The sequence below is a fragment of the Vipera berus genome (genome assembly GCF_964194415.1).
Source record: "Vipera berus genome assembly, chromosome: 2".
NCBI lineage: Eukaryota > Metazoa > Chordata > Lepidosauria > Squamata > Viperidae > Vipera > Vipera berus.
Genome location: NC_138203.1, coordinates 128,183,539 through 128,199,271, shown reverse-complemented (window position 1 = coordinate 128,199,271; position 15,733 = coordinate 128,183,539). Strand labels below are relative to the sequence as shown.

The 15,733-nt window shown below is 42.0% G+C and overlaps 1 protein-coding gene across 2 annotated transcripts in view; it reads left to right on the top strand.

The window, feature by feature from the left end:
- OLFM2 (olfactomedin 2) overlaps positions 1-15,733 on the top strand; it is a gene marked incomplete at its 5' end in the record, with an annotated part of 181,102 nt that overhangs the window by 138,987 nt on the left and 26,382 nt on the right. Inside the window, one exon of one of the 2 annotated variants that reach the window (XM_081316581.1) lies at positions 456-611. In XM_081316581.1, coding sequence (XP_081172707.1) covers positions 456-611 — 156 coding nt within the window. Of the gene's footprint in view, positions 1-452; positions 612-15,733 lie in introns of both variants that reach the window. The other variant, XM_081316580.1, reaches the window with a different exon arrangement.

Below are 15,733 nucleotides of genomic sequence, written 5' to 3'. Positions count from 1 at the left end.
AAAGGAGCTGGAATTCTAGCCGGTGCTGCAGACAGCAGGTTTTGACTCAGGTCCCAGAAGAGGATGCTTCATTGTGCGCTTATTGAACCAGGAATATGAAACAATCTGGTCTGTAAAACTAGTGGAAGCTGGTCTGAAAAAAAAATAGTGGCAGGATCCTGCTTGCCTCACTCTGCATACACCTTATTACAGATTCTGCCTATCTGCCTGCCGTGGATCAATCCCAAGTAGGACATCTTTCATTAAGTTAAGGGAAAATCATCAGTACATTAGTTCCAAAATTATTGGGTTCAAATATGCCCCTTCATCCATTACCATGCTAAATTCCTTTGAGGTAGAGGGTTGCCCCTGTCTGAGTCCTTGGGTTACTACCGGCTTTCCTTGACTCCGTAAAATGATCCAAACAATTGCTGATCCTGCTAATCTAACGTCAGTATTCTTTTTCCATTGAGCAGGTACAGAACATCTCCCAATCCATGGAAGTGCTGGATCTTCGGACCTACCGGGACTTGCAGTATGTCCGTAATACAGAGTCATTGATGAAAGGACTGGATTCTAGGCTAAAAGTGGCCACGGAGGGTCAAAAAAATCTAAATGTCAAAAGTTTCCAGGTAACTCTTTGCATGCCCCCACATCAGGGGTAAAGTCTGTGCAGGATGAGGAGGGGACTGTGCAAGTCTGTTACTGCTGTTTTCATAACTCTTCATTTTGTGTCTCAGGTTTGATTCGGCCCCAGTTTCACATGCATTTTTCTATTCGTTTCTTTTTACTAAAAATCCTTTTTTTGTTGTTTTACTGTAGAGTGCACTCTTTTGCAAACATTGTTTCCTTAACATTATTTATCCTTGTGTACGTTTCTATGCTTAATTTTTTGAGATGCAAAACGTGCAGCAAAATTCTAAAAAGTGTATGTTTTATATATTTATTAAAGTATAAGTACTCACTGAACCCTGGTTTTTAGTTTAGTTGGAAAGATGTAATTTTATAGTATAAATATTTAGATGAATTTAACGTACTCTTACTGAGCAGTTTAATTATGATGGTTATTGTTGTCTACAATAACAATAGGATCATCTACTGTTTAGATGACAATGTCCATAGCATTCAGTTTCAGGTCAACCTGATTTCTGTTTAAAAATAAGCTTTTTATAAAGAGGTGATAACAGGGACTAAATGCCCGGCAAGAAAGATTTTGCTTGGATTTTGCCAGTTTGGCATTAAGATGAAGGTGATCTCAAGAATAGTTTTCAATTGCTAGTTTGCATATAGTTAAATGTAATTCATAAGGATTGATGAGAAAGAAGCTGTCTTGTACTTATTAACTGTCCTTGATCACATCCATCTTCATGATCAAGTGATTATTCAGGGGGAAAAATCATTTGGGGCATTGAGCAGATGGGAAGGAGAAATGAAATGCTAATCAGTGTGCAGCTAATATCAGTTAGGAGTGCCAGTAGCTTCATAGAATGGACTCATTTGCATAACCTTTGCAAAATTGACGGAGTGTTACTTGTGTCCCTAAGAAACCAAGATAGATAAAGAACTAACATTAGGCCAAACAAGAGAAAGGATTTTGTCAATTATATGAGAGCTGTTTGAGACTAGAATGGGCTGATCTTAACAAGGAAGGAAATTGGTTTTGCTTCAGATAACTTTGGTAAATGCTGAAGATGCTTTGAGGCTGATGTTTAAAGTGCAGCTACTGTATCTTATTCATAACATTTTAAAGTAATCTTGATAATATCTCCCTTTTGTAACCTCCTGTGTCTTCCCATTGCTTCTTCCATTTTTTTTTTCTCTTCCCCTCCCCAAAATAAAAATGGCTAAAGGGAAAGTGAGAGATTAGGTCCACAATGCCGTTTGATTGGTGGTATGCAGAGACCGATGTCTGAAAGAACCCCTAGGGAATGTTAGGCAAGATTATTGATTGTAGATTACAGCATTTATAACCCATTTTTTTACCATTTTTATGCCAATTGAAAACAAGAATACTTGCTGGGCAGACTATTCTTATAACATGGTTTCATTATATGTGGCAGCTTCCTGGCATATGAAGGCTGTGAATTAATTAGGAACTTATCTCTCTTTTTTTAATGGGGTACGTTAGTAGAGTGAGCACTCATTTGCACTGGAAGAATATCTTTGGAATGCTTCTGTTGTGTTTCTGAGAAATGATTTTGGAGAGAATAAGTTTGGGTTCTGGGGAAGGCTATGAACATAAATCTACTGAAGCAGATGAAGCTTGTTTGAGTTATGGGGCCTGAGTCCCTTGGGCTGGATTGGACCTCTGAAAAACTTGGGTGCAGCCTCTGAAAGGTCTGCAAAAGCAGTCATCAAAGTTTAATTTTTAATATGCTCAAGGGAAAAATATGAATTACATGAATAGGAAGTCAAATATCAACTATATTTAATTTTAATTAAGTGGAAATTTAATTTATGCCTTTTTTTCCTCCTGGTGATCCCCCTTACTTGTGGATGTATGTCCCCTCCCATTTCTGGAAAGCATTCTATACAGAAAATATTCCATATCCCAGCTATAGTCAGCTCTGGTGCCTTCAGATGTTATGGTAAGATGTTATTTGGTTTAACAATACTGTGTGGCAAAGCTCCGCATGCAGAAATTCCCTGATTTATGTATACAGTATAAATATGTTACCCTTTCCTTTTCCCCCCCAACAAGGTTGATGAGTTCTTTAAAGAATGTATTTGTGCTTTCCCTCAAATATCTGATTGGTCATAATGGGGCAAGGCAATCACATCTATTGCCCAATTAGTACTGTTTTCCAGCAACCCAGAAAATGGAGTCTGTAAACATACTGCAGATTCACAGGCTAGAAATGAGCCCTGGAAGAGAAGAGATTGGAAGAAAGAATTTTCTGCTCATCTTGTATGCAGCACCAGAAAGCCACACATAGACACGGTGATGCTACTGATTTATTAGTTTGATTTTCTCAGGCAGAGTCAGATGATATAACAGTCTGAAGTCCATTGCACAGAGCTTCATTCTTTATGTAAACATGCCCAGTGTTTTCATCTCAGAGCTGATCTACAACCATTCAAGGGAGGACTTCAGGAATTGAAACCAAATTCCAATCCTATAATGCTCTTTTTTCTTTCCATGTGACAGCCTGCTGTCTGCACTAACATCCTTGTGTTGATTTTTTTTTTCTACAGCCATAGTTGAAGGGCTAAATCAAAGCTAGTTTTTGCTTAAATTTCAGGAGGATCTTAATGGTATGACTCTTATAAAAGCAAATTTATTAACCGGGAGTAGAGATGGGAGTTGGAGGCAGTCCCTCTCTTCATACATTGCAAACACACACTTAACTGAACTGTCATCTTTGATCACTTGGGTAACATTGGAGGAAATAACACAGAGGGGAGACTTTTTCCTCTTCTTTCTATGGGTCCCCCACTGTTCACTGATTGGACCAGGGAACTGGATGGGGATTGAAGACTCATATGGAGATTTCCTGTAGACTGAATCTAGTCCTTAGGCTGAAAGTCCTCCACTTCTAAATCCAAAAGTTAGGAGTCATATCTGGGAAACAATGCGAATGAGAATGGAATTAGCCATATCCATGATCAGGAAATTAATTCCTTTCCAGATGACTATTCTGGGATACTTTCCTATCCCATCCCCACAGCTGAGCTGTTGATATACAAAGCAATTGGAGATGTTCAAACCCTGCTGATTTATTCCCCAGAGAGACAGAAATCCTATGGCCATGTTGACACCTTTCCTTGCTGTGAAAGACAACCAAAGGAGATGTAGGCGTGAGCTGCAGGGCCTTGGATCTGACACCTGCAGAAGACAAGATATTGATTAAACATTGGTGCTCTAGCAGACAGTTTGGGTAGTTTTAAGGTCAGCACGCAGGGGGTGAACCTCAGGGACCACTGGGCAATGCAGCAGAGGAATATGGCTGAGAAATAGGGAACTTTGAGAGAAACTGAGATGACAAGTGGAGGGTCTAAGTATACTTCATTCCTATCAAACAGCTGCTCAGGGGTAATTTGAAGGAATGGTGAGGGAGGCAATTGTTCAAGTCCCAAATATACCTTTTTATTAAGGAGATGAAGCAGTGATGTCAGTTCAGTAGAAAATAATCTCTCAGGGAGACAAAATGAAAGAAGTAAAATGGCCATTTCAAGGCAGAGTTAAATATTTCAAGAGGTAATGATTGTGGAACAACATCACTTTGGCATTATCTTGAATATCTAAAAGAAACTGGTGGTTTGCAGAGAAGCAGCTAGGGCATTAAATGAGAGCACATATATGCTATAAGTTGAGCCATCTCCTTTTTAAATAGCAGAGTGGCCCTATCAGTGATCCCAATGAAGAGCATTTTGACACATTTGGCTGATTCTTTGAGCATGCCACTTGAGCACCATGGACAGCAAAATTCCAGAGAACTCGGCCAGAGTAACTTGCACATTCATCTGTGAGATCAGCAGAAGAGGAAGGGAGTTTATTGAAAAATGGTGAGGAGCACCTTCACATATAGAATATCAGGTTCATTCTGTAAAATCACCTGATATGGCTGAAAATCTCTTCTGCTGAAGATCTTGGCACTAATCTATGGTCATCAGTTGTAGACAGTTCTGAGCTGGATGGACCCTAACTGCAGTTTAGCTTAGGGCACAGGTCTGCAACCCGCAGCTCCGGAGCCACATGCGGCTCTTTCAGCCGTCTCCTGCGGCTCCCAGTCCTCTGCCATGTGCAGTCCCCCCCCAAAAAAAAGTGGGACTAAAAAAGTTCAACCAATCAATTCAAATATGCAGGGTAGGTGCATATCTCGCCTTGTCTCCACTCTTCAGTCAAACCCTGTTCTGCACATGCGCGCATCTACGCGCATGCGCACACATTTTTTGTGGCTCCCAGTTTTTCCTTTTGTGAGGGAACCGGTTCCGAGTGGCTCTTTCACTGTTTCAGGTTGCTGACCCCTGGCTTAGGGTAAAGCAGCAGGCCAAGTATTGGAATAATTAACAGCAGATTGAGGAACAGAATATGATTCCATATTCTCATTAAACATCTCCCCAGTTTTGGTTTGGCTGTCTTTCAGAGTTAGAAGCAACGCATTAGGAACCTTCCATTGTTCCAGGGTTGTTATTTTTCTTATTGCTAAATTCTGTTTCAATGCATACTCTATAAGCACAGTTTGCAACAATTTCTATTATTTCATGTCTTTTCCATTAGCACTTCAACATTACGAAATTGATGTGAAAAAGGCAATGCTAATTATCAGCTGATAATTATCAATTGTAAATAAAACAAGGGTGGTAAACTTGTGATTCGCCAAATATTGTTAAGCTTATAACTTCCAGCAGTGCTTTTTTTGTCATAGAACTCACCAGAATGGAGTTCTGGCACCTTTTTTTGACAGATTTTCCAAGTTTTAAAAGTAACTTTTGAAATTTTGATGTTTGGTCCACATGGACTTGAAATGCCCTGTTGAGCGTAGCAGGTTGCCGGCAAAATCATTAAAACGGTGCATGCGGCCTGCTTGTGTGTAGAGTCCAATTAATGCATACTTCATCCAGCTGCTCGGCTTGTGATTGGTCATGTGGTCGTGCACTGCTTACTGCAGGCGGCGACCATTATATTTCTGATGTGTGTGGGTGTGTGTACAGTGACTACGTGTGAAAGGTAAACAAAAGATCAACAAGATGTGAGTTCCAGCACCTTTTTTCTTACAAAAAAAGCACTGACGTCCAGTATCCCTCCCTATTGATGATGCTGATTTGAACTTCTGACAACCTCAGTTAAGCAGTTTGTGATAACCACAGGTTCTCTGTTGTTGGAGGGCATTTCTGTATATGTCCATTATTTTTGCCAAAGGTTGAGGGATATGTGGACACATCACATGTATCAATCCAGGAAAAGAAAAATTGTCAGGCTATATTGCTGCTGGGTACACTTCAGCTCTCAGAATTCTTAGCAATAGCCATGCTGGTTGAGAACTCTGGGAATTGAAATCCATATGTGGGAAGGTTATCCAAGTTGAGAAAGGCTAACAGAGTTTGTGGGAGATGAAATTGAGATGATTTATTTATCACTGTGGTTCCCTGGCAAAAAAACAACAATACAAGATCCTCATGTATTCAGTTCTTGCTGTTGCTTAATGAATCTTAGAACTTCTTTGTGCATCATATGAAGGCCACACACAGATCAGCAGCTTGACAGTGCATCCTAAGGGAGCTGCAAAGTTGTTATCTCTGGTAACCCTTAATGCATTTTTGTGGATGACAGGACTGAAAAGCTGATGCTTTGTGGATTTATTATTGTGGGATATGGGAAAAAGAGATCAGAAAAAGAGGGCAGAAGAAGAGATTTTCCTTCTTTTCTATTTCTTTTGCTACTTTCCTTTCTGCATCTTCTACTCTTTTTTAAAATTTGTATTATTTTACCGTTTATAATTACTGTACTCAAATCAGAATCTTTAATAAAGTTACTATTTAAAAAAGGGAGAATTGCGACCAGCCACTGGATTTTGATAAATGTACCTGCTACTTACAATTTGCATTTGCTAGAGCAATGCCATCTTGTCGGGGCCAAACATTCACTTACAAAAGGATGCAGGGGGTGGGGGGGGCAGCAGCTATGGACCCATGCAGGTTTACTGCATTTGGAAATGATGTAATCCAGCCTTTCAAAAGAACCAGCTGAACATTCATATGATTTACATACATAGGGTACCATCCGAGTCACTGAAGTGACTCTTGACTTGTAGAAGTATGTGGGTACTGACTTTCTGCATTGGAAGGTCTTTTTACAGCAAGTAGGATCTGGTGTAGCCACACTGCTTTCAGGCTGGCCTTCCCCAAGAGCGAGGGAATATGCTGAGGAAGGTGAGCTGGTGAACTGATTGCTTTGCCTTAAAAATGGTTAATATGCTGAGGAAGGTGAGCTGGTAAATTGATTGCTTTGCCTTAGAAATGGTTGCTCTTGATAATCTCGGTTTTCAGAGCTGAGTCATGAATCAGCCAAGGGAATATCATCTCTGCAATTAAAACCCAAGCAAATCAACACAATCCTTTCCCCCTCCCTCCAGGCACCTGCAAGGAGAGGTTGGCATTGCTGATAAATGAGCACAAACAATTCACATTCTGGGCCTTTTGCCATTCAATTACCTTTCCTGGTAATTTTTCAAGTCTAGCCAGGGTGATTACAGCCATTTGCTGGAATAATGGGCATCTGGTTTGTGCTTGGTTGAGAGGGGAGTAGTGAGCTGGAGTGTCCTAATGACAGCTGGGAGAGAGCTGGCCGCTCAGAAAGTCTCTCTTGATTAAACCCCAGGCTGCCAGAATCTATATTCCCCTCCATTTATGTCTGCCATTCTGTGCTACATTTGATTGCATGCAAGGCTATGATCAGTTCAGGGTCAGCCCTCAAAGTAGGCAATAAGGAGGAGATTCTGCTCTATCTAAGGAATGGCAAGTTTCCTGTGTCACTAGATGAAGACAGTTAAGGTAGCAGCTTCAGGATATCCAACCATCTGAAGATGATTTGAGCAACACGGTTAACATTTAACCATTCTTTTGTTCCTTGGTCAGCTTTTCCTTACTCAGTTGGCTTCCAGCCTTCACTCTTGAGCAGTCTTAGATTAGAGGTGACCCATATGCCATGTACTTTCACCATCTTAATTGTGGTCCTTTACTAGGTAGTAAACAACAAATCAAATATATAAAATTATACAAAAATAATCATTACAAAAATATAAAAAAAACATTATTAGGAAGTAAAGTATTATTAAAAAATTAAAATATACAAATCACAAGGCACAGAGAGAATGAGTACATCAACCATAGTGCCTCATCTAAGGCTCCACTATGTCTCTTGTTCCCTGGACCCCCCAAGCTGGTGACCTAAGGTCAGACTGATTCTTCCTAAATGCTAAATGCTCAATGAACAGCTCAAAATATTCCAACTAATACACTCCAGTGATAGCTTCTAGCCAGGTAGCAATTAAGGCAAAGCACAGTTTCTTCTAGCTTGGAAACAATGAGTTATACTCATCCCATATAAACTCGAGACCAATATTCATACCAATAGGTGTCATATCTCCATCAGTAACCAGTCCCTTTTTAAATCCATATCAATAAAATGCAATCATGACTAAATTAAAATTTAAGTCTGGATCGATGTCTGGAATATAAACATACCTACACAACTTTTAAATTATTACTCAAGGAATGATAGTGAACAGTCCACTTCTATAAGCTTGTTCAAAACATTCACTGTCAGATTCCCAGATCAATTCTAAAGAAAAGTTTTGTACATTAAGAAATCATTCCAACAGTGTCCTTCCACTCTAGAAATGTAACATGGTGCCTCTGAAGCCCAAATATTTGGCCATCCTCTGGCAACCTTTAGCAAGTACACTTACAGAAGGATCTGCTGTGGCATTGCAAGTCACAAATGTTCAAGCAGCTTGCTCACATACCTAGATTGACAGAACCAAAAAGTATCCAGCCCCAAATGATAGGAAGCCAGTTAACTCAAACTGACCTGTGATAACTGATAACTGCAGTTATTTAACTTAGTGTGATTATAAATTACTTTTTTCCTGCCAAATGCGATGTAGACTGGTCAATTCAATTCTCTCTAATATATGTTGCAGACTGCTTATCTAGCATACGTCTGGCGACTTGAAAGGACTTCCGGATTGCATCCTTGCCACTATCAATGTTGCAAACCATCCAAAGCCACCCACCCACACACAAAAATATTAACCTGTACTGGGTCATGCTCAGAGCATGATTTTCACTACTTCATTGCCTTCTTTTCCTGAAAAATAACTTCATCTTATACATTGCAATAAGTGGACACATCAATCATCAGATACAGCCCCTTGAAGTAGAGCTGGTCAAGAAACAGATATCATAAGAACTAATGGAACACTCCTTTATTGTTGTAGGGTATAATAACAGAATCTTGAAAGACTTGACAGAGATACCTCTCCCCCCTAAAAAGAATCAAGGTGAGAAAGTCTTGAGGTTTTGTTATTTTCCTCCCTGCTTCTTGTCTGTCCAGACTGAGCTGATGTTTACTGGTTGAATTCCTTCTCCAAAACCAGGGCTTTTTTTCCTCATAGAACGCTCAGAACGGAGTTCCGGCACCTTTTTTGGATGGAACCTTGTAGGGTAGGCAAGGCGGGTTGTATGACGTGTGTGAGTTCCGGCACCTTTTTCTTTTACAAAAAAAGCACTGTCCAAAACTATCTCTGTAGTCCTCTCCAGTACGGAGTACAGTACTCCTCTGCCATGGTGGGAACCTTCCAAAATTTGATGAACCACAACCACCAGCCCCAGGACACGGCATCACCCATGGTAAGGGTTGCTAGGAGTTTTACTTCAGCAACACCTGCAAGGAGGACTCTTCACTTTTCTTTATACTAATTCCATGCACTTTATACCATTCCATGCACTTTTATACCATTCCATGCACTTGCCCCAGGAGCTGTTATTCCCTGTAAGTCTAAGAATTAACCATTTTCCCAACCCTTTTTTTCAACTGGCACATTCTAATAGCCTTTCTCTGTACAATTTGTGGCTGTGTATGTGGTTTCCCTGCTCCCAATTTCACCCTGAAATATCCTTGCTTGGACATCCTGGTCTCTGTATGCTGCTATAAAATATTGATTTCCTTCTGCTGGATGCTCCGAAATGGTAAGCCACTGTGTGCCTGTCTCCCCAAATAATCGTTCTGCCCCATTATTGCCAAACTCATTAGAATAGATGGAGCCTTTCCAACTTACCAACTCTTGGATTGCTGCTTTTATTTGCTAGCAGGACAGCAGACATAACCTCCATCCCAGATTGAGACCACTGGCCCTGGCAGTGGTAAAGTGGTAGCCATTGGACAGATGTTCCCCAGTATCATGCTATCAAGCTGTTAATTAGCTCACACATAAAAACATTTAGCAGGACACATGAGGAGAGGGAGACAGATTCATGACCCTGATATTCAGACAGCAATCTAATTATAGGCTGGCTGATGTGCATGTACATGAGCAGACACATACAGCCAGGTTTGTTCCTTCTCATTACAACAAGTAGATGTGCTCCACAGAAAGAGAAAGAAGGTCCTGTCTGAAGGTGCACATGCCTATAGTAGCCTTCCCTGATTTAGTACCTTCCAGAAATGAAGCTGTGGTCACATCAGGTGGCATCATGTTGGAGAAGACTGGCTTCAGTGTCTGTCTCAAGGAGCATTAATTAAATCATCTCTGAAAAGGCTACATCTATTCTCCAAAACTTCTGGGAAGTGAAGATGCCTCCTAAGTCTTGGAGAGCATTCTAGAACCTATTATAAGAAGCATGGCATATTGCTTGGGAGGCAGAGCACCAAATTATTTTCTAATGGAAAGGATAGTCTTCCAAAATTCAAAGCAGGTTAATAGAACAAACAGCTTTTTGCCAAACTCCAGAAATTAGATACACATACACACTTTACGATTGGGTCATATATCAGGAATGGACAGCTTATGGGACACATGGAGCCCCAACAGCAATTTTGTGGTTCCCCAGAGCACTCAAGTTAACGTGATCAAAATTCAAAGGCAAAAATGGCTGATTTCAACTGCATTATGTTTTCTTGGTGTATGTGTTGGAATCCCGCAGGGGATATAGTTCATATTTTTCTGTTTAAGTGCAATGATCTCCCTTACAATTAAAAAAAAGCCAAACTTTTTCTCACTTCCCAAAGCCATTATGTCACCAGCAATTTTCCATACAGTTCCCCAGAAACTCAATCCAATAAATAAAAATGGAACTATATCCTCCAACTCCAAGTACAGTAGCATGCGCCAGCCTTAAACAACAACTTTATTGATTAGCCCTTGGGCCATATCAAAGTGCAACATTCCAGCAACAATCCGTCACCAAAACTTGATAAAAGCAATCCAAAATGGAATTTGATAAAATACAATTTAAAATGGAATTAAAATAAAATACAAATTTAAGATGAAATAGTAATAAAATACAAATTTAAGATATAGATAAAATATGATAACATTATATTTCGGAGTCGCCCTTGCAATCTACCCCAATCAGTCCCACATATGCAGATCTTAACCAGATCATTTTGCCTTAAACAATGTTGGAATTTTCATTGTCAGGCCACATCTTTTAGCAGTTGGCATTTTCACTTACCTCCAACAATTAGCATGTTTAGTTCCAGCATGGTAAGCATATGAGGGTCAGTTTCTTATCTCTAAATAGATGTTCATTGTTGGAACTCATCTGAGGGCCTAGAAAAATGGAATTCAGTGGTATTACTCCCGAGGAAAAATGCACTCTTAAGCTGAAATTCAGTCTGTGTCTTCTTAGAATGTACTTGGAATTCACAAAAGTTGAACTCACAGAACTCAGTGGAATTCACTTCTACATAGATATCACAGGATCCCACCAGGTCCTACTATTGCTCAAATCCCACCAGGTCCTACTATTGCTCAAATCTTGGAGAAAAAAATGTCTTCTGCTTACTATGAGTGAGTTGTATCTCTTACATCCGTAGAAATTTGAATATGAAGTGTGTAGAAGAATTAGAAGAACTATACAACCACTATACAACCCTCCCTCTCTTTTTCCACTGCAAATTTTTCTCAGATGCTTAGGTACTTATTTGACTTTGTAGATTTTCTTACGTTCTCTCATCTAAGTACTAATTAGCTTTTCCAAGATCAGCTATAGCTGACTTCTGTAAAGCACAATAGGAGACAGATTTATGCATGCAACAATGGCCTTTCCTCATAGGGCTACCTACCTATTCTTCAGTCAGCAGAAAGCTGGATCAGCATGAAATCTATGGTTTCCACTGCTGATTTCCTACCTGTTGTTCTAGGATTGCAAAGCAGTTTGAAAAGCACTGTCATGAACAATGTCAATGAATTGCATTATCATTCATGTCTTATTTCTATTTTGTGCATATGTGTATTGGCAAGCAAACTAGTTATAACAATTATAATGAAACCAATTACATTAATAGCTAATATTAAGGCACCTTGTTGGCTTTCCTAGTTTCTTGGGCTGTAAAGGAAATGGAGGGAGGGTTATACTTGCAAGATTGGTGTCAGCTTTGCAGGATAAACCAAATAGGAATCACAACCAGATGAGCTAATTTGAGGTTATTGTAGGGCTACATTGACAGACTCTTGCAAGACTGAAAGTACAATCCTACCACACACACCTCTTTTACAGCTCAAGATACTAGGGGAGATCTTGCTCTGTCGACTATCCAGTTGTGGTCTACGTGGCTCAAGATCTTTCCCAAGTACTATTATACCCGTGAAGTTGATTTCTTTGTCTGATCTGGTTTATCTGGTCTGGTTTGTTCTGGCTGGTATTTGTAGTGGGACAGATACCACTAGGATCAAGCAGAAGTTTCATTTTGGAACTGAACCATTCAAAATTATTGTTCGACAGAAAAGTCCCATGGAAAAGTTCATGCACGGAATGTTTTGGACATTTCTCATTCTGAAAATTGCTATGCACCTTCATGCCTGAACAGTTTTGGTAGGTAGAACTCTACAATTAATATCTAGTAAGTTATTTCTGTCCACCAGGCCTAATGTTAATTAATTTGTAGATCCATACAGAAAAGAGGAGTTCTGCGATAAGGTGTTTTTTTCTTTTTCTTTTTTCTTTTCTTGATACTAATATTCCACTTCCAGAAGCTGGTGGTTGCTTCAGGGATGGGAAATAAGACAAATTGTGTTCAAAAGAAAATAGATGCTTGACTTTTAGGCTACAGCTGGAAGCTGTGCTAGGTTGACCCTTAGCACAGGCTTCTCAATGTCAGAAGAAAGTAGCAGGTAGTATTCTAACTAGCTGCCTGTTCTATTCCCCCCACCCCTGAGGTACAAACAGACAGACAAGCAGGCACGACTAGCAAGGGTTAATTGCTCTGGCTGAAGTGATTTGCCGTCCGATAAAGCCTTGGCAGCAAAATACAAGCAGTCTGCCAAAATAAACTCGTTACCTGAAGCGTCTGCTAAAATGAGATAATGTCCAAACAAACAGTCCAGAAATATAGAGATACAGAAACGTTGTCAAGAAGCCAGACCAGGGTTTCACACAGGTAGAAAATCCGACAGAGTTCCGAAGATGTGAACAGAAATTGTTTGAATTATTGTTCATCACAAAGTCCTGAGAGCAGCCACACCCCCTTTTGTACCTTGTGGGGTGTGGCTCAGTGACTCAGCTAATCCTTGGCTCTCCTACTCTTCTTATGCTGCTGTAAACGCTTGGCTCTGCCTCGTTCTCAGGGATCCAGCCATGATTCATCTTCGTCACTCCCCATTTGCTGCATCTTCTTGGGCTCGTTCCCAGCCTGGCTAATTACAGGCTGCTCCTGTCAGCCTTCAGATGGAGACGGAAGCCTTGCCAGAAAGGAGGGCCCCGGAGAGGGCGACCTTGCCAGAGGGGAGGGTCCTGGAGAGGGAGACCTTGCCAGTTCCTCCCCATCATCCTCAGAGTCCTCTTCCTCGGGTAGGACAGCCTCGGGGGTCGGGGCCACAACACTGCCTTTCAATTTTACATCTTCATTACCTCTCAGGGGAGCTGACTCTTGCTATAGTGTTATGAGTAGGATGCCAAATAATCTATAATGTAGTTTCAGAGGTGCCTGTCCATTACACAAAAAAAGAAAGAGAGTATGATTGGTTGCTTCTTGATAAAGACTTATAACTTATAATGAACAGGCTGCCATCCTTACTTTGAACCAGTAGAGGGTGCCTATCTTTGCTTAAGTCTCACTTACCATCCAGAACAAATGTGGAATATGATTCAAGGTTTTAGACTACTATGCTCTTGAGCTACATGTGAAAATGAAGTTAGCTGAGCACCATAATTGTTATTAACCTTGAATTGGGAAGCAAATAATGCTTTCCGCATGTTTATGAAGCCATCTGTATTCTAGGAGCTTGGTGGCCATAGTAAACAATGTATAATAAACCCATTGATCTTCATTAAGGGATGAAGGGAAGAAAAAAAAACATATTTACAGTAATTGATACACTGAAAACTACAAAATCAAGCTCTAGTCACCAAAATCCTACTGGGGGGAGGGGTGCTTCAGTCACACAGGCTCTAATCTTTTTTCTTCATGGCAATAATTCAGTTACTGTATAGAAATAGCGTAGGAGGAAATTGCCACAATCTATATCTCAACAAAAAGGGACGCGGTGGCTCAGTGGGTTAGGACGCTGAGCTTGTCGATCAGAAGGTCGGCAGTTTGGCGGGTCGAATCCCGAGTGCCGCATAACAGAGTGAGCGCCTGTTACTTGTCCCAGCTTCTGACAACCTAGCAGTTTGAAAGCACGTAAAAATGCAAGTAGAAAAATAGGGACCACTGCGGTGGGAAGGTAACAGCGTTCCGTGCGCCTTTGGTGTCTAGTCATGCCGGCCACATGACCACGGAGACGTCCTCGGACAAGCGCTGGCTCTTCGGCTTTGAAACAGAGATGAGCACCGGCCCCTAAAGTCGGAAACGTCTAGCACGCATGTGTGGGGGAACCTTTACCTTTACCTTTACTATATCTCAACAAGCTTACGGGTAAGTTTAAATTGCTTATGAATCTCATAGAACCTCATGGCTTAGATCAGGGGTCCGCAACCTAAAAAAGGAAAAGAGCCACCGGGAACCGGTTCCATCACAAATTAAAAAAACTGGGAGCCGCGTGCGTGTGTCCATGCACGCGCATGCGCAAAAAAATGTTTTGCGCATGCGCGGACGCACGCGGTTGCCATTTTTTAAAAAAGTGAGGTGGAACCGGTTCCCGGTTGCCCGACGGCGACGGCCCGTCTGCAAAGCTGCCGAAAGCGGCAGCTTTGCAGACGGGCCGCGGCAGCTTCCTCAAAGAGCGGCACCGCTGCCCGTTCGCCCGGAGGTACGCGCGCACCTCTCCAAAGGTTTGGGGAGGTGCGCGCGCACCTCCGGTCGTTCGGAGAGGTGCGCGCGCACCTCTCGGAACGGGCCGCGGCGTTGCTCTTTGAGGAAGCTGCCGTGGCCCATCTGCAAAGCTGCCGCTTTCGGCAGCTTTGCAGACGGGCCACAGCAGCTTCCTCAAAGAGCGACACCGCGGCCCGTTCGCGCGGAGGTACGCACGCACCTCTCCAAAGGTTTGGGGAGGTGCGCGCGCAGCTCCGCCCATTTGGGGAGGTGCGCGCGCACCTCTCGGAACGGGCCGCGGCATCGCTCTTTGAGGAAGCTGCCGTGGCCCATCTGCAAAGCTGCCGCTTTCGGCAGCTTTGCAGACGGGCCGCGGCAGCTTCCTCAAAGAGTGACGCCGCGGCCCGTTCGCGCGGAGGTACGCGCGCACCTCTCCAAAGGTTTGGGGAGGTGCGCGAGCACCTCCGCCCATTCGGGGAGGTGCGCGCGCACCTCTCCAAACGGGCGGTGCCACTCTCCATTTGGAGAGGTACGCGCGCACCGGGCGGCTGGGAGCCGCAGAAGACGGCTCAAAGAGCCGCATGCGGCTCCGGAGCCGCGGGTTGCCGACCCATGGCTTAGATAGAGCAGAGAAGCCAGGTTACTCCATACATTCCAGGTATCTTTTTATGTTGCCAGCAGAATGGCTAACATGCTGTCAGCATTCCAGAATAGGGTCATTCCATATCTAAACCAATATTTGCCCGTTCTTTCTCTTTGTTTCCTTTGAAAATCTGTCTCGCTATCATTATTGTACTGGAAACATCCACAACAATTCTGCAGTTGAAAGAATTGAGG